The following is an 18,602-nucleotide window of genomic DNA, read 5'->3' as shown; positions in this document are numbered from 1 at the left end:
AAGTTGATTAGACTAAGGTAGGTCAGGTTCTTAACAAGATTTGCTGATTTAATAGGGACCCTGATCCCTTAGGACCTGAGCTTCCAGTGAGTCTAATTACATCTATTGGAAGATCTTCACAAGTTCACTCAGAAAGAGAACTCAACAGCAGTGTAAGCTGTTCACTTGCCATTATAATCAATAAGTTGGTCAAGAACTGGGGAGTACTGTATAAACAGAGCTGACTTATCTGGACATCAACAAGGGACCCACAAAGCATATTTCCATATTACATCTGCAGTGGCACAACTACACCTTTAACTACACCTTTTTCTCTTTTGAGAGAGGGCAGCTTGCAAGAAGTTTTCTTGAAATGAAAAAGTGAATTTTAATTTCTAGGATACAGTGGACCTTATCATGAAATGAAACATTTCCTACAAGCCGAGCCCATGATAATCAAATTCCAGTGAACAGGTCAAGAACATTGTCAAATCAAATTAATATAGCACTGATTATTAACAGGAGGAGAAGGAGAAGAGAAGTCAGTGGATAAAGGACTAGAATGCTGCATAGATTATACAAAAACAAATCAAAAGGGTTGGAGGTGGAAAGGAAAACCAAACCAAGAGGACAGACAGACTGACAGAATGACAGAGAGACCGAGGAAGGGAAAACAAGGTTAAAAGTTAAGGAGCCATCTGAAGTCCCTGGCACAGCATGCCTGATACTAAGGGAGGAAAAATAAAGAAAGAAAAGAAAACCAGAGGGAGGAAATGCTTGGGTGGGAAGAAAAGGTAGATGCAAAGTTGGAAGGGTCATTCCATACAGCATAACTCCTAATCTAAGCTAGCAGTCATGTGGAAGCCACAATTAGAAAGCGAAGCGGCTGGTGCATTTCGGTGAAACAATGTACCGGGAAATATTGCGTTGGTGTCACAGATTGTTTTGTGTATGCAGCAAAAGTTAGATGAGGACAAGGAACGTGAGTGCTTATATGTTAATTGCGTGTGTCTGCTGCCTCCCCTCCCCCAGAGTCACAGGACAGGGAATTAATTTCTATGGGGTATCTGGTTGATGCTGCTGCTGTAGCCTCGCTTCCTGATCTTGGTATCTTGATCAGGTTTTAGGATACATGTCTAAGAAGCAGAGCTGTCACCACACTGGTCCTTCTCCCTGGGACCCAGGACGCAGAGCACAGTTCCTTGGGCTGTGAGGAGTTGGTGAAGAAGTAGGAGTGTAGGTGTTATTGCCAAGAGATGAATGCCCTGTATGACTGTCCTCTTTTCCTTACTCTACTGTTTTCTTCTTTGGAGATGGGCAAGCCTGTGGTCGTTCTTTTCCACTGACATCTTAACATCCTATCTTTAGAAAGACGCTGGGAAACTGCTTCTGCAAACTTCAAAAACGGGGACATGGACAAGGGCTAAATGGGAAAAAGGCATCATGCTTACTCTCAGGGATTCTTGGGACAAGTTGTCTTTTGGTTGTTAATTACAGAAGAATAGATTGAGCTGCATTTGGAAACATATGGTGCATGATGACGGGTGCATTCTTTCTATGCTGTGTAGGCAGACACACATTTTCCAGTAAAATGATCATTTCACGGAAATAAAGCGGTAGCTTAGTAAAGGCCAAAGGGTAATGTAACAGCACTAAAACGAACTGATTCAAGCCAAGGCCCATAGAATACAGACGTGGGATTAAAATCCTGTATTGACATCAGCATTGACCAGATGCACTACAACTCTCATCCACATTGGTATTTGAATTTTTCACGGTTTGGCTCAATCAGGTGATCCCACACTATGAATGTGATCAAGGAAAAATACTTGGTGAAAAATAATATAAACAATGGATTCTTTAACCTGTTTTTCCCCATATTAATTTTTTTCTTATGTGTCAGGTCAACTGGGGAAGAGCAAATTAGAGACAGACAGGGCTGAAAACAAGAGTCCGTCATTCCGATCGGTGGGTCTGTCTCTCAGTGAGCAGAAATGCCCCAGAGTCTTCATGGTTTGGCTGGACTAACATGTTTCCAGATCAAGCACATTTTTTAGTCTGATCTGGCCTGGCCAAGAAACAGAGCCCTTACCTTTCTGAATTGTTCTTGACCTTTAAAGTCTGATTTTCCTGAAGGATGCAATGTTCTGGTTTAGTACACCAGCCAGCCTGGAACTATGAGCCTCTGGAAACTGTACCTTTGAGAAGCATGTGAATAGCAGCACCCTATGTCTTTCCTAACCCATAGAGGATCTTACTGAGGGGGAAGTTATGTATCTGAACTATCCTTCGCTTTACTGTTGGGGACAGAAACAATACCTTCTATAGTCAGACCCTCCAGCTATAAAATGAGAAATATGCTGTTAAGGATAGAAGGACATGTGGTAATGGTAGAATTTTTTCCCTCCCTGCAGGATAGGCCAATAATCCTGCAGAAGTGGGACAATTTTTTTTCCCCCGAGGGAAGAAACTCCAATAGATAGCTCCCCTAAGTACACAATGTGCTCCCTAGTAATAGAGGTGCTCCCCTTTGTGTTTCTCCTTCTTGGGAGATGTTCTGCAATGCACAAAGGCCCATTCACATGCACCTGGGGGCTTCTCATCAAACTGATAGTTTACTCCTGAATTTTTTTTTTGGAAGAAATGGGCAACCCATTGAGCAATCCCTGTAGCTGTTAGAGCTTGCAACTGCCTCATTTCCCACAAAGTCTGGAAACTACATTATGTGCAGCCTGTGATGTTATATCCAAAAGAAGGCAGTGGCTGTAGCATGCCCCTGCTGCATGATGTCCCTGAAGCCAGCTGGATGGGGACCAGATATTCTGTGAATCAGGACATTGTGTCACTGATCCAACCATGGTCCAGGACTGTAGGTGGCATTGAGAAAGACGGACTGGCCTGGCCCTGTGGAGTCTCTGGGAAGGTAGCACAGCTCCTTGCTCCCCAGAGACTGGTCTTCAATTCCAACTATGTAGGATGAAGGCCTTCCAAAAAAGTATGTCCAAATTTTGTATACTCATATATTTTTCTTTTCCTTTTACAGTGTGAAATTTTCTATTCGATTACTTGTCTGGATAATCTTCATGACTCAAATTTAATTCCATTACCACTGGAATCTCCACCTAAAATAGCACAAGGCTGCTTTCTTTCTGTTTTCTATTTCCTTCTTATAAGATAATGAAGTTGACTAGGGTGGTGCTTGAGTATCTCCAGAAAATCTGAGTAATTCAAGTCTGTGCATTTAATATTGTGTTGTAATGTAAGGGCTTTCTATATACATTACATTGTCTATATTAAATAGATGATTTTTACATTGTATGCCGAAAATCCTACCAGGCTAAGATGCTGTGTGTTTTTTAAGCAGATGGATTTAAAAAGTCTTTTGTTCTCAGGACTCTGAGTGGATTTCCCCTGTATCCTTTATGTGCTACTACTACTTACCCCAGCTTTTATATAACAGCAGAGCCAGATCCAATCAGTGGGTTAAGCAGCGTGGGATATATGTGAATTTGCAGCAGGTGGGGTAATTTTAAATTCTAAGTGAAGGATGCTTGGGAATCTAAAACCTGCTGCACTCAGTAACATTTCAGTAAACTAATCATAGATTGACCGCAGAGAAATCATTGTTATAGCTGTATGATCCCTTCTAAAGAAAAAGGAAATTAGTTAGGAACTGAAAGGTAAGAGTAGGAAGGGAAAAAGATTTCAGCTCATAGGCTCTAAATTCTGCAGGCTAAAAGGAATGATGATTGGTCCATACCCATAAATTCAATCCCAAGATGCTCTGCCAATGCAGAAAGTTGACAAAAAAAAGAAAGAAAGGGAAAAAGTTTCAGAAAAGAGCAATACACTGCACTCCAAAACACATTACACATGACTATTATGGCTCTCTGTGCGTGCACATTGAACCAGACAAATGGTGCGTGGTTAAGAAGCAGTGCTCAGGTACGCCTCTGTGAGTCCACATAGGGAATGTCTCTTTTTGTGAGCTGTGCAAAATAGCAGCACATTGTGTCTTTATTAACCCTTAAAAGATCTTACTGAGGGAGAAGTTCTGTTGCTGAACTATCCCTTACACTATTTCCTTGTGTGGGAATGGAAGGATTATTTTTATAATCGGAAAAGGCATTTGATACTATTTCATTCCTTTTTTTAAAAGGCAGAAGCAAAGTTCCAAGGAGGTGAATTTTATTTAATTAAAATAAGTAAAATTAATTAATTAATTTTTTACCCAAAGACACCCATGGGCAGAGGCAGGAGCAGAAGGCAGGAGGATGGTAATTTGGTCTGAAAATGCTATCAGGTTGGACTTAGATTTTTCATTGTTTGTGGGTAGTTGGCCTCGAATACTTCTTGCTCATTGGTTGTATATTTATTTTCTTAGCTGTATGTCCTTTACTTCTTCTAATCTTCCACTTTTCTCATCACTTGTCTGTTTCATTCACAGAAAGCAACAAACGCTTCTGCCCCGAAACCCCAAACAGGGGTTTGGGACACTGGAGACTCCTTCCAGTTTTTCTCATATAAGTTCTGTGTGGCATAGGACAATTCTACGCCTCACTTTTTTCAAACTGTAAAGAAAAAATAAGTGGGAAAGATCCAGTTCCTAGGGTTTTTCATCTTAACTTATTACTCCTTTAAATAACAGAGAGTCAGCGAAATCACTTCTCCAGAATGCTGGACTCCCATTCTCACAGCCACTCGGAGGATCTGCAGGGCTGCCCAGGGAAGTAGACGCACAGGTATGAGCCAACAGCCAGCAATCCTGGCAGCTGGGACTTTGGAGACTCCAGGATTGCAAGAACAGCAGAACCTGCAGAGGCTCCAATGAGGCAGTGGGAGAAAACAAGTCCAAAAAAAAAAAAAAAAAAAAATCTCCGGGGATGACACTTTTCATTTTTTCATTCTCAAAACAAAAACTGATAATCAATTTCATGACATGGAAGGGTCTAGGACTTCCTTTATCTCTCTCTGTGTGTGTGTGTGCGCACGCGTGTGCATGCGCACGTGTGTGTGGTCAAGAAGCAGGTGGGAAGGAGAGACAGCATATCAACTGAGATCTACATTTTCTTTCTTTGATCACTGCCTCAAGAGATACAAGGGCTATTCAATGATATGGCAAGGTATCTCTTAAGTTTGAAAAAAATGCCGTTGAGGGGTGTTTCTCTTACAAAAACTTGTGTTTGGGTACCTCATATAGAGAGGGAAAAAGCAGGAGATGAGTGTGCTGGAATCATCTTGGTTTCGGGTCTTGCCTCTGCCGTGGACCTGTTTAGTGACTTTGGACATGTTAGTTTTTCATTAACAAAATATTTTTTATACAGACACATGCCTCACTGGGCGTCCTTGGGGAGTAAAGGAGATGTGAAATATTTGGCTAACAGCAGAAGGGCTTAACAGCTTGTGTAGCAGACACATCAAGAGATGTACCCTGGGCCACTTGCTGTATTCTCGTTTACTTTTGGCTACTTTCATGGCCAGAAAAACTTTGTAAGCTCTGGGGATACTTGAAAATTTAAAAACTTGCTGCCCTTTAAGGAAATGAAGCTTCCCAGATTTGTTTTAAGTACACACACACACACACACACACACATCAAAAAGTACACTGCATAACAAGGATCATGGGAAGTACTATACATAATAGTTTCCTCTGCCTTGGGTCCAGTGTACACAAGCAAATAAGCTATCTTTTTCATAAATTAAAAGCTAGGGGATTTAGTTATGATTAACTTGGTTGCACAATATTCACAGCAAAAATAATTTATTCAAATCCAGATAAATTTCTCTTGCCTCCGTACAACACTCAACTGGTCAAAAATTGGTCATTTTTTCCTATTTGCTTTCTTCATACAAACTTTGGAACATCAACATGAAAACATTCATTTTCCAGGGAAGTCAATAATAAATTTCCTTACTCATTTCCATGAAGGTGGGACCCAGCTTTTCTTTCTAGAACCCCCTCCCTCTCTTTCCTTTTTCTCCTACCAGTCAGTAATAATTTAAGGGTTAAAATCAAGTGATGTCTACAGAAACTCTCTCCAGAGAGTCAGGATTCCATGCCTACGTGAACACTGCTCATGATCTGTATTAGTTGCATAGAAAGCTTGGTTAAGTCTTCAATAAAATTAGTAGCATGCCCATGCATACATATTACTGCATTTACAGTTTTATAGGTAAGTCTGTCAGCCTAACTATAATTTCATTTCGCGGGAAGTCATTCATATCAGGCAGCTCCAATTTCAAATAATTCAATGGGAAATTGGTACTTAAAACTGGAATCTCTTCTGGCCATAAGCCCTAACAAGGAAACAAGCAGAGGGAACATGCATCAGTCATACTAGACCCAGAGCAAATACTGCTCTAATTTATTTTTACTATTGGTAGCTACATTTCTTTCACTGTGAGTCAAAAAAAGCAGAATACATGAGCACTTTTCATTTTATGAAAAGGTTATTACTTTCTATCTGTTCTACTTAATCTAATGTTGGCCTGGGCTCATTAAGAATCACATGCTTCCTATTGAACTTCTGCCTAGCCACTACATTTTTCAAATTAAATTAATAATTCAAAAACACAAAGTTTACTGTAAACAATCTAGTTTCCTTTTCTACATGTGATTTCCGGCTGTGCTCTGAGCAATATAAAAAATTAATCTAAATCCAAAAGTCTTCAGAAACTATTAAATATTGACTCACGAATCCTTTGTCTTAGGATTTTATAATTGCTTGAGGAAAACTGATTAACCTGTAGGTTAATTTAAAATTTCAACTGCATTAAAGAAAAGAACAATAGAACAACTTTATTTAACAAAAAATATATACCCATGCAATATGGTTTCTGTTAACATTTGAAGACATTTAGGATTTTTCTCTTTAACATCTTGGGCCTGTTTAGGCTAATCATCTCAAAGAATTAAAATCTTAAAGTCTTGACTTTCTGTAGTGCTGAGATTTCGAAAGGAGTTCTGTCAATGCCAATTCTGAACAGGACCAATTTTGTGTCTGTCTTTTAATTTTAGACTTACCTTTATAAAATGGAGATACTTTTTTTTTTTTTTTTTTTTTTTTCACATATGCCAATCCATAGTGTCACTGGGCCCTTTGAAATGTTAACAGGAGACGTTCTCCTTAGTTCCAAATTCCATGTGCACATAAGCACACTCATAAACACACACACTAACACGTGGCTGCAATTTATGGCAATTTTGTCACAGGTGAAGTGTTCCTCTATTCTACTGTTAGCAAGATGCATGTTCCATAAACAAGAATAATTTCAACAGGTTGCATTTAGAAATCCATGCAAATGATGGATGCACTACTAACCTGTGATTCAAAACTACTTTGAAGGATATCTGCTAAATTGTTCAGTGTGAGAATGTCCCTAAAAGTTCGAAAATTACAATCTTTTAAAATATTCTAAATTTGAGCTAGTCTATAATTAGGTCCTATTGTATGTTAGTTTATATATGACATACTTGCTCTGTACTGCCCCTAACTATCGAAAGTATGAGTGCTTTTCTTTTTTTCCGCCCTAAAATCTATACATTGATTATGGAGTGCCTGTATACACATGTATATGTGTGCACACACGAACACACACACACCCCACACCATATGTTGATGAACACAATTTTTTTCAACTAGGAATTCTGTGTCAGGTTAGGTCAAATTTGAAGCTGACTAACCTTGACAATATTTTCCTAGAAAGTACTATAAATATAATGTTGTATTTCAAGGCAAATGGCTGCCTTATAAAATATACATTTGTCCCTCTCCTTCATATTTTAAGTCAGTTTTTATAAATCAGTATATGGCCCATGGACATTCTGACCAGAATCACTGTACCAAATCTGAATAATGTAAGTTTCATGTTAATAAACTTAAAAAATTATCCATTCTTTAGAATGTTATTTTTCAACTGAAAATGCAGTGTGGTAAGTTTTGAATGTTTCTCTTTGAAACTAGGGACTATCTTTTCCCATTTTGGTTTCAAAATTTATGTTTTCCAGACTTTAAGACTACAAACAATTAAATTTTAAAACGGTCACTATGGTGACATTCTCTATCTTTATTCTGGCTTTCATTGCTACTTGAACATAAAGTTCTTAGAGCAGCACAAATTTATTTTTCTGCCTTCTATGTAGGGGTTTGCAGAGATAAAAACTGAAAATTTAAGACATAGAGGTTAGAACATTAACTCAGTAAGACAACACTGGAAAGCAATTTCTGATTGGAAGCTCTTGCTTTTCCAGACATGAGGCATCTCTGCTGCACAGCCATTATATATATTGTTCATAAATGTGCAATCAATCTTTGTTAAATCAGGTTAAATATGAATGCTGGTTTCCTGGATGTCATCCAAAAGTGGCATTGAAAGCGTACTAAAGAATTTATTTAAGGAATCACACTCTGAACTTCACAAATACATAGTGGCTATTTTAAAATGATATCTTCTGAAAAAGCAAATGGTCTAAAAGAGAAGTTGAAAATATTTTCTCTGGTTACCACTGTCAGATATAACTACATAATTATACTGTCAAATAGCTTCATTTTTTAATGCTTTTGTTTATATAGTGCCTGAACATTGCCTTCAAGGCACAGTAAAACTCTAACACCAAAAATGTAAATGTAACTTAAGTGATGAGAATTGTCATTAAAATCTAAAGTAGGATTTTACTGTATTTATCCAGCCACATAGATTTGCTGAATCTATGTTATTTAAATACAAATACACATTTCTAAGAGAAATGCTTTAAGGTATTAAATAACATTCTATTTTTCCCTTTTATTTTTATTTTCTATCCTATCCATCTTTAAAAGATTAACTTAAAAATTAAATCAAGCTATTTGCTTTAGCTGTGGATAGAAAAATTCTCCCTACTAAATACATATTATTTAAATGTTTGTCAATAAAGTGAAGGCTGTTTGGAAATTTTACAATGCCAATTTACAAACTTTTCACAACAGAAAATGGCCTAGGAAGTTGTCTTTGATATGTAGCCTATGTAAATACATAAATACTACCTCCCTAAATAAATGATTGCACATTACGGGTCTAATCTTACCATAACACATTATAGAATTTATTCTGGAAACTTCTATGACTGTTAACAGGAATTACAGAAACTTATTCTCTGCATGCATCAGAACAAGGGTAAATTGGATTCTTTTAGGACCCCTAAATAACCAGCTTATATCACTGTTTCTTATGTTAGATGAATTTAAACTGCAGTAAGCTATGTGACATATTTTTCAGGATGAGCAGTTGACAATTTAAATCAGTGGTTGACAAATCCAGCCCACTGTTTGCTTCTGTAAATGAAGATTTAATGGAATACACCCATGCACATCAGTTTTATCCATTGTTTACTGCTGTTTTCATGCTACAATAGTAGGTTTGAGTTGTGACAGTGATGGTGCCACCACAAATCCTAAAATATTTGCTCTCTGAACCTTTACAGAAGAAAAATTGCCATTCTTTCATCTACATGGATAACTACATGATATGCATTTTAAATGCACTGTTTTGAAAGCTCCAGGATCAGAAGTTATAAACCCAGTTCACAATAGGACAAATACATGGTTTGGTTTATACAATTATGTACAATGAGAATTGGGTCTTCTGGGAATGATGTTCAAAACTTCATGAAGCCACGAACATCTATCCAAATTTCCCAGTTTTGCCTTAAGTTACATATATATATATATATACACACACACATATTTATCCTATAGTTGAGTTGTTATATCTCAAAATAATAAATATTTAAACAAATAACAGTAACTATTTTATTCTAAATTACTTTTGAAACTAACATAAAGAAATGCTAACATAAATAAATAATTGTTTAAACTAGTGCCTGAATTACTTGTTCCCTAAGCAACGTAAACAGAAGCCAGGATATCTCATTTGCTGTGAAATGTTTGTTTTTAATTTTTCTACTTGATGCTTTTTAAAAAAAATTGCCTCAATGCAAACTGTTTGGTTAATGAAGAAAAACATCTGAACTCCTTTTATTATGTTTATTTGTGACAAACAACACATTCTGAATCAAAATTAACTTACCATCATTTCAAATGTATATTGGTTACAGCTTAGCAACACCCTTTTCAGGATGTGGTCATTGTATAAAGAAGATGGACTGTTCAGTAGAATGATTTTTATTTTATCAATAAAAGTGAGACTTTGAAATGCCTTTATTATCATTTCACTGCTTGATATTGACTATCAATTTGTATCACATCATTCAATATCAATTCCAGAAACATCCGGAGCCTCACACACCTATTAGTATCTCAGAGCCAACTAGTCGCGAACAGAGGAAGTAATACAATTGCTTTTGTTAATGTTCTCATGCGACAGGCAGAGGCAGTCAACATTAGACCTGGTAAGACACATCTAGCTCTAGGTGGAATCTGAGGGGAGATGCAGCAACAAGAAAGCAGCACCAACTGAGCATGCTCCTATTCAGGCAGAGACAGAAAGGGAGTGGACGTACTGTAGAAGCTGGCCATTACGTAGTTTTGGCAGCGATCACCAGTAAACTCATTTGGGCACCTGAGAGAAGAAACAAAAAAACAATGGTAGAAAAAACAGAGAAAAAGAGAAGAGGTGAATATATGCTAGAAAGAAGCTCCTTCAGTGTCATTTGACTGAAACTTGGTGGGTTCACCCTCAGGAACTGAATCTTTGCCCTGATTATGGCTTTCAGGCTCTGGCACTTCCCCCAAACGGTTAAAAATTTGGACAGAATGCAGTTCTTAAATTGGTATGATGGAAAGATCCCAGCATTTTAAGTGGTTGCCTTCTTTCAAAGGGAACCCCTTAAAATGAACTCTGACGTTTTATTCATCTCAGTTTTCCATTTGATGGCTTTGGTCACATACGTTGGAAGAAAATGTTTCTCGGTTGGCTTGCCTGCAACAGTTTGTCAGCATCACGGGCCATCGTGACTGGCCTTTCTTGTAAATTGATGACTTAGGGACCCACTCTGAGAGACAGTTAATAAGGTAATATTGAATGGGTTTATGCCTGGAGAGGTTAAGCCATAATCAGAACAAAATGAATCAGTTGCAACTGAGCTGTAAAAGCACCAAGTGGTAGTGATTGTTGCTGTAGTTGGGGGAGAAAGCAAATTTCAGATTATTTTAACATACTTTCTTGGTTTTGGACTTTCATGGGCACATTCTCAGTACATCTTGCTCCAGTGAATCCAGGTTGGCACCTAGAGGGCAAAAATGTGGTAAACAAAAAAAATGCTAAAGACACTGAGCTTTCAGCCTGGCAATTTTCCTCCTACGGAATATGGAGATTCCTAAAAATGATCTGGTACCAAGCAATATAAAGAAAAGAAAAGACACAACATTTAGAAAACCATGTCCCACGAAAACTGTGGGTTACAGATTTTTGTTGTTGTTTGTTTCAGTCTTCAAATGATTGGTTAACTGAAATTTAACCAGAGTGAAGTTGAAATGTGGAATAAGAGGCGGCAAGGCCCAGAGAGCTGTCAATTTTCCTGTGGCATGACCCTATTTGCCACTGAACAGTGATTCTCACTATGTTAAAACACTGGTTTTCATAAGTGCTAACATGATTCTATTCCTGTCTCTTATCAATAAATTATCTTGAGCTTTTTCTTTTATATACTTATTTCAATTTTGTATTCATTTTATGGGTGTTTTATGTTACAAGTTAAGTCATTAAACAATAGAAGTCAAGTACTTTCACATTATAATGATTTTTGACAAGAAAAACTACATTCCTTCTTTCTTAAGAAGATATTACAAATAAACTCTTGTTTTTAATGTTCAAAGATACTAGAAACAGATTTTTATCAAGACAAATTTCACTTAATTGTATTATCCCAAATCAGAGATAAATACATTTTAAAATTTAGATCAGTTATTCTTATGCAGAAGTACTTAATACATGTCATTTTGCATTTAAGGTAAAACTGTTTTTAAAACTGTATACAATTTACATGTTATTCACTCATATATATTTACCTATCAGCATTCTAGAATCTCGATACAATATTGTTCTTAAGGTCATGCAATGGGGCTGTGCTTAAATATGGAAGTTCTTTATAATTGCCATTTTTTTGTTGCTGTTACTCTAATAACTAAAGCATTTTAAATAGGATTGATTTTGCCAGTATCATCCTCGAATAAAAAGGGCCACTGAAAGGTTCTAGGAAGCAATATACTTACAGATAGAAAGTCCCTCATTTTGAATCCTCAACATCCATCATCATAATTATTATTAATAGTTCATCTATACAGCAACCATCATGCAAAGAGCCTAAGTTAGCTCTGGTAGCTCACACCTAGTGATTTTTACACAACCGTTTTCTCTACAGAGTAAATAAGAATACATACTATATTTTTGGCATCAAAGAGATACGAACAAAACTGTACTTTGTTACCAATATAGGGTAACCAATATAGGGAAACCAATTTGGTTTCCCTTCAAGCCAAATCACCAAATGACTTGGTATAGGTAATTCTCCTACTTTATGAAAATGGCCTGCGAGATAAAATACTAGCAGTTTCAGATTTTTTGCCTTGTGAATCTGTATTTAAGCTTAAACAACAAACATCTTATATTGACACGGCTCTTTTAAACTCTTGGAAACACCTTCATATAAATAAACTGATGATTTTTGTTTAGAATATTTTTGCTGCAGGGAGTAGAGGAAGAGCTACCTAGAGAAATGTATCAATAAGAAGTATAAGCTTGGCCGGGCACGGTGGCTCACGCCTGTAATTTTAGCACTTTGGGAGGCTGAGGTGGGCAGATCACAAGGTCAGGAGTTTGAGACCAGCCTGGCCAACATGGCAAAACCCTGTCTCTACTAAAAATACAAAAAATAGCCAAGTGTGGTGGCGGGCACCTGTAATCCCAGCTACTCAGGAGGCTGAGGCAGGAGAATCACTTGAACCCGGAAGGCAGAGATTGCAGTGAGCTGAGATCGCGCCATTGCACTCCAGCCTGGGCAACAAGAGCAAGACCCTGTCTCAAAGAAAAAAAAAAAAAAAGAGGTTGGGTCATTTCTCAAAAAGACGCCATTTCTTCACATTCTTATTGAATGTTATAAGAAAAAATACATGGGGACATTTCTTCATATAACTTATTTGACAAATTCATTTCTGAAGTAAATGGGGTTTTTATTTGTTTCTCAACCAGGACTGTAAGTTCATAAAGACAAACGCTGTAATTAAAGCAGGTGTTTCCAGAGTTAATGATGTATTCAGTAATCATCATTTCATCCTGCTTCTTTGCATTCTTGATAAAAGTTAACATTCTCATATTGAGCACACAATAATTCACTTGTTTCTAACAAAAGAACATGGTGTAAGATATGTGAACATGCTGTGTGTGTGTATGTGTAAGAGAGAAACACACACACACCACACAGTCACTCAGGGCAGGAAATGCCCCTATGTAAGTAAGAATCATGAAATTAACAAATAGCTGAGGAATCACGAGTTCCTTAGGAGAAGGAAGGCATTTATAAGGAAATTGTCATTAGGCATCTTATAATTAGTTCTATGATCAGAGGGCACAGGACAACTAGGGAAAGTGAGTCAGAAATCCTACCCAATCAATTTTCTAATTATTATGAATTTCTAACATGATGTTTCCTAGGAAGCTAGCATGAGATGATGGCTTATCTCTATCATAAAATCATATGGAAAACTGGGTATAGTAACACTAGAACTACTTGAGGTATGCAAGTCATTTTTTGGAATTACCAGCTACTTCTCAACCAGAACTATCCTTTTGCTAGTATTTATCTTCATTTGGGAGATGAATTTTCTCATCATTGTTTCTTAGTGTTATAAGACCCTGTTATTACTCAGAACTGACAGCATCAGCATCTCCTAGGAGCGTGCTAGTGTAAACGCAGGCCATAGCCCAGAACTATTGAATAAGAATCTTCATTTTAACAAAATCCCTAAGAGATGTGGATGTAGATTAAAGTTCAAGATGTAAGGTACCCTGAACTGGGAAAAGGGAAGCAAAGGCTGTCTTTCGGCACTGTGGTATCTTGCTGTTTGGCCATGGACAAGCTATTTGGCTTTACCGGGCCTCATTGTAATTAAGTGATTATCAAAGACCTCTTTTTCCACTAAGGTTCTGGGAAACGATACTTATCCTAACACATGGAATCACTGCTAGAAAAACCCAACATCATTTCTTCTGAATGCATTACCAGTCAGGGACGATAGAACTCAAGGACTTCTAAAAATTCTTTTTGATAAAATGGATTTTTAAGATAATTGTTGAGGTAAAACAAATTGCAAGTGCCTAAGCAACTCAAGTGTTCAGCAACAAAAGGATATAGCCTTCAGAGACATCTAAATTTGTTGCCAAATGAGATGGAAGGGAAAAGCAGAAACTGAGATAGTTTCTGCATAAGCAAACTGCACACTGCATTGATTGTGTAGAGAAAGCACATGCAAATGAAAACCCAGTTGATCTATAAGCTCTGTGAAACTCTATGGAATTACTTCTAACAGACTAGGGAGACTGGTTTCTGATACATTTCTATTATCAACATTGTATGTTAAACATTCAATCCATCACTTTCCCAGAAGATAAGAATAATAGTAAATCAAAGCTGATTTTGAACAATAAGCTTTGGCATGAGTTTGAGCAAATTCCAAGAATTTTATGTCTGAGAATAATCTAAGGATCTGAATAACAAGTACTTGTTGTAGCTTTAAATATATATGTATGTGTGTGTGTATGTGTGTGCGTCTGTGTGTGTGTATATATATATGTATATACCATTTGTTTCATTAATCAGTAATATTAGAAGATGGAAATCAGGGTTTTAAAAAATTTTAGTATTTGCTCTTAATATGATCATGTTTGTTCTATATTTGTTATTAATGGAGTGAAAATTCACAGATTTTTTTCCGAACTTAGGCATCACTCTTTCCCTGCCCTCCACCTCCCCATCACCCACTTCTATGCTCTGGGGAGAATTCTCTCCTTGGCTCTTGCATTGCACCCTATCCTGACCTCGTTCACTGCACTTATCTGTATTGTGATGATCTGTGACACACTGATCACATTCTGTCAGTGATCACATTCTGATCATTTTGTATCTCTAATGCCTAGCACAGTGCCTGGCTCATAATGGGCTCTCACAAAACGTCTGTGAAAATGAACTTAAGATCAGACCACAGTGTCCGTATCTGATCAGCAATTTTATCAAACAAAACTTTCAGACAGGGTGTGGTGGCTAACACCTGTAATCCCAGCACTTTGGGAAGCCAAGGTGGGCTGATCACTTGAGGCGAGGAGTTCGGGGCCAGCCTGGCCAACATGGTGACTGTCTCTATCAAAAATACAAAAATTAGCTGGGCATGGTGGCGGGCGCCTGTAATCCCAGCTACTTGGGAAGCTGAGGCAGGAGAATTGCTTGAACCTGGGAGGCGGAGGTTGCAGTAAGCAGAGACTGTGACACTGCACACCAGCCTGGGTGAAAGAACGAGACTCCATCTCAAAAAAAAAAAAAAAAAAGAAAGATTTTCATACAGTTAATTGATTTGCCAAGCACAGGTCAATCTTGAACATCTGTCTGTTATTTTTATAGTTTATGATACACTCTCCTCTGTGGACTCCCAGATATTTTTTTTTATTTTTATTTTTTGAGACAGAGTCTCACTCTGTCACCCAGGCTGGAGTACAGTGGCAAGATCTCGGCTCATTGCAATCTCCACCTCCCAGATTTAAGCAATTCTCCTGCCTCAGTCTCCCAATAGCTGAGATGACAGGCATGCACCACCACACCCAGCTAATTTCTGTATTTTCAGTAGAGATGGGGTTTCGCCATGTTGGTCAGGCAGATGTCGAACTCCTGACCTCAGGTGACCCGCCTGCCTTGGCCTCCCAAAGTGCTGGGATCACAGGCATGAGCTGCCGTGCCTGCCCTCAAATAATTTTTACAGAAACTCCCAGTATCCTTCTCACAGACTCCCTCCCGCGAATAAAATCCTTTAACATAATGTTTGCAGTTTGGAAAAGACTCTTTGATTCTTTAACAGTAAGTCTGTTATCTGAATTTAAATACTGTTAGTGAAATACCGGTTTACTTCGGATTCAATAAAGCAGTGCATTCTACTAACCAAACTTCTGCCCAGCAGCAGTATAATAAAAACTGTGGTTAATAATAACTTCAATATACTGTTAATATCCTCATATGCTTACTATGTAATCAATCATAGATGCATGTATTTTGAAATAAATTTAATGCTTGGTGTATTTTTTATATTTCAACTGAATAAATTATTTCCCATTTTTTCTTGGTGGAGATTCTAGACATATTCAGAGATATTCACGGACCCCAAGAAACTTCTGGCTAGGGTTCGTTAATTTTATAAACCACATATTTATGGTCAATTTATAAACCATCCTTAGACATCCTTTCTCTTTTTTTCTCAGCTTCATTTTCATCAAACCCTCCCTTGATCAGGAACAAGAAGAAAAAAAAATACAGCTGCTATTTCCTCTCTCTCTAGTCATCACTCCACAATGAAATATTAGGACAATTTAAAAAATACTTTGTCAAAAAATGAAAAGTCCCTGTTATCTGTCTGCTTTTCCTCAATATTAGCTGTGGTATTTGAAATTATTTGATGTCTATGTTTACAAATATTAAATGATGGAAATGTCAACACATCTCTATCAAGGAATATTGGTGAGTAAGCATCAGACACCAAAGTCTTTGCTCTCTCTCTTTGTAAACTCGAGGTGGCAGTGTCTACGCCAGCTCCAACTGTGCTGGTCTGTTTTCCTACAGTATTGTGTTGCAAACACGGACTTTTCTCACCTCTTAGCCAGCTCAGCATTCTGTCTAGAACTCGCCCACTCACTGGCTGAGTATCTGTGTTGTAGATTATTCTTTCCCAAATGCATTGTTACTATTAGTCTGCATTTTTCCAAGATGAACCTCATTCTGTTATCTACCTTCAAGTGAAGTTTCTCGAGGTTTGTATATGCTTTTCTAATTTGTGTTTTAGTGTTCTTTCTAGCATCATCTGCAAAAGACATTTATTTCCCCAAGGGAATGCCCTCTTTAACATCATTAAAGAAAATATTAAATATAAAATGTTCCAGTAATGTTTCCTTCAGATCCAACCTATATCTCCCCACCACTGTTCAGACAGTATATATCCTCCATTTTCTTTTAAATGATAATCTGGGGACTAGTTTCCAATCCATGAGATAAGAGGATACATAGAGTGGCCACACTAGACTCATGGGTAAATGCTGAGAAAAAAACAAAACACAACAAAAACCTAAGTTGTCCTGGCTTTTCAAATGTTGTTTTTCAATGTCCAGGACATACAATCCCAATAATGAGGGTGGCAGTGTTTGTGAATTAACTTCTTGTTTGAACCTTGGTGCCCTTCCCAAATCTCTGTTTGCACAGCTTGCTCTGAAATGCTCATCTGCAGACTAAAACTCTTGCCCATGTTTACTCTACATGATGAATCCTTAAGTTGGGAGTCAAACAATTTCATCGGATATGGGATCAATCTACATCCCATACATCTCCATGTCATTGTGACACAATGACATATCGACTGCTAATTTGTGGTTTGGTTTTCCTCTCTGGAGGAAGTTTCCCTGTCTTGTCAAACAGCTTAGGGGGTCTGAGGGGCTTTATAGCTCTATCCACTTCACCAGCCTCATTCTGTGATGAAACATCTAAATATTCACTTTTTCCTTAAACCGTTCAATATAAATATTTCAAAATTGTGTATTCGTTTTCCTGTAAATTGACAATTTGTACTTGTATATATTTATGGTGTAGAAAATGATATTATGATTTATGGATACAACGTGGAATAATTAAATCAATCTAGCTAAAATATTCATCCACTATTCACAATAGCCAAGTTATAAAATTCACTATTCACAATAGCCAAGTTATAAAAAATCCACTATTCACCATAGCCAAGTTATAAAATCAACGTGTTCACCAACAGATGAATGGACTAAGAAAATATGGTATATATGCACAATGAAATATTTTAAATTGACTCTGTATACATCTCAAGAGTATGACTGCATACTCTTTTTTTATTCTTTTCTCCATGGAGCAGAGTCAGCCTCTGACTAGGTCTTTCATTGTACCTTCCCTTAGCTCACTTAATACCCTTCATAGCACTTGGCAAATCTGTGATTTATAATTCAATTAATTATATGAAACATGATGGTTACTTGCAGTAGCCTACAGACTCCATCAGGCAAAGACCAGTATGGTTTTGTTCACTACTTTATAAGTAGCATGAGCATAGAGCCTGTCTCACAGGAGCTCAATAAATGTATATAGCTGCCCAGCTGATTTTTATGAGAGGAACGAAGCTATTCAGAACACTTAGCCAATGTACCTGATTTTAGGCAAAACTACACCTGAACTGAATCCTATAAATACTAAAGAATTTTCTTCAACTCTACCTCAGTGATTTAAAGGCTAAATGAGTTAATAAATTCATCATAAGCACATAGTAGGATTCTAGATACATGAGGACATGAAAGAAATAGAAGACACAGTTGTCTGAAGAGCTCATTATGTAGAGCCACATGAGTCCCACCACTTGCTC

General features: G+C 37.4%; 1 protein-coding gene across 13 annotated transcripts in view; it reads right to left on the bottom strand.

Annotated features, from left to right (window-relative positions):
- Positions 1-18,602, bottom strand: part of NRG1 (neuregulin 1) — a 1,136,884-nt gene that overhangs the window by 14,528 nt on the left and 1,103,754 nt on the right. For 4 of the 13 annotated variants that reach the window (XM_030937743.1, XM_010370861.2, XM_010370855.2 and 1 more), the window contains one exon: positions 10,478-10,536. The exons of 1 other annotated variant lie outside the window; for it this stretch is intronic. In XM_030937743.1, coding sequence (XP_030793603.1) covers positions 10,478-10,536 — 59 coding nt within the window. Of the gene's footprint in view, positions 1-3,739; positions 3,764-9,959; positions 10,537-11,135; positions 11,204-18,602 lie in introns of those variants that run through there. 8 more of the 13 variants (XM_010370860.2, XM_010370854.2, XM_030937747.1 and 5 more) reach the window with 5 other exon arrangements.

This window comes from Rhinopithecus roxellana, chromosome 9, assembly GCF_007565055.1.
Source record: "Rhinopithecus roxellana isolate Shanxi Qingling chromosome 9, ASM756505v1, whole genome shotgun sequence".
Lineage (NCBI taxonomy): Eukaryota > Metazoa > Chordata > Mammalia > Primates > Cercopithecidae > Rhinopithecus > Rhinopithecus roxellana.
Note: the sequence above shows the minus strand (reverse complement) of the source record. Positions and strands in the feature narration are given on the sequence as shown.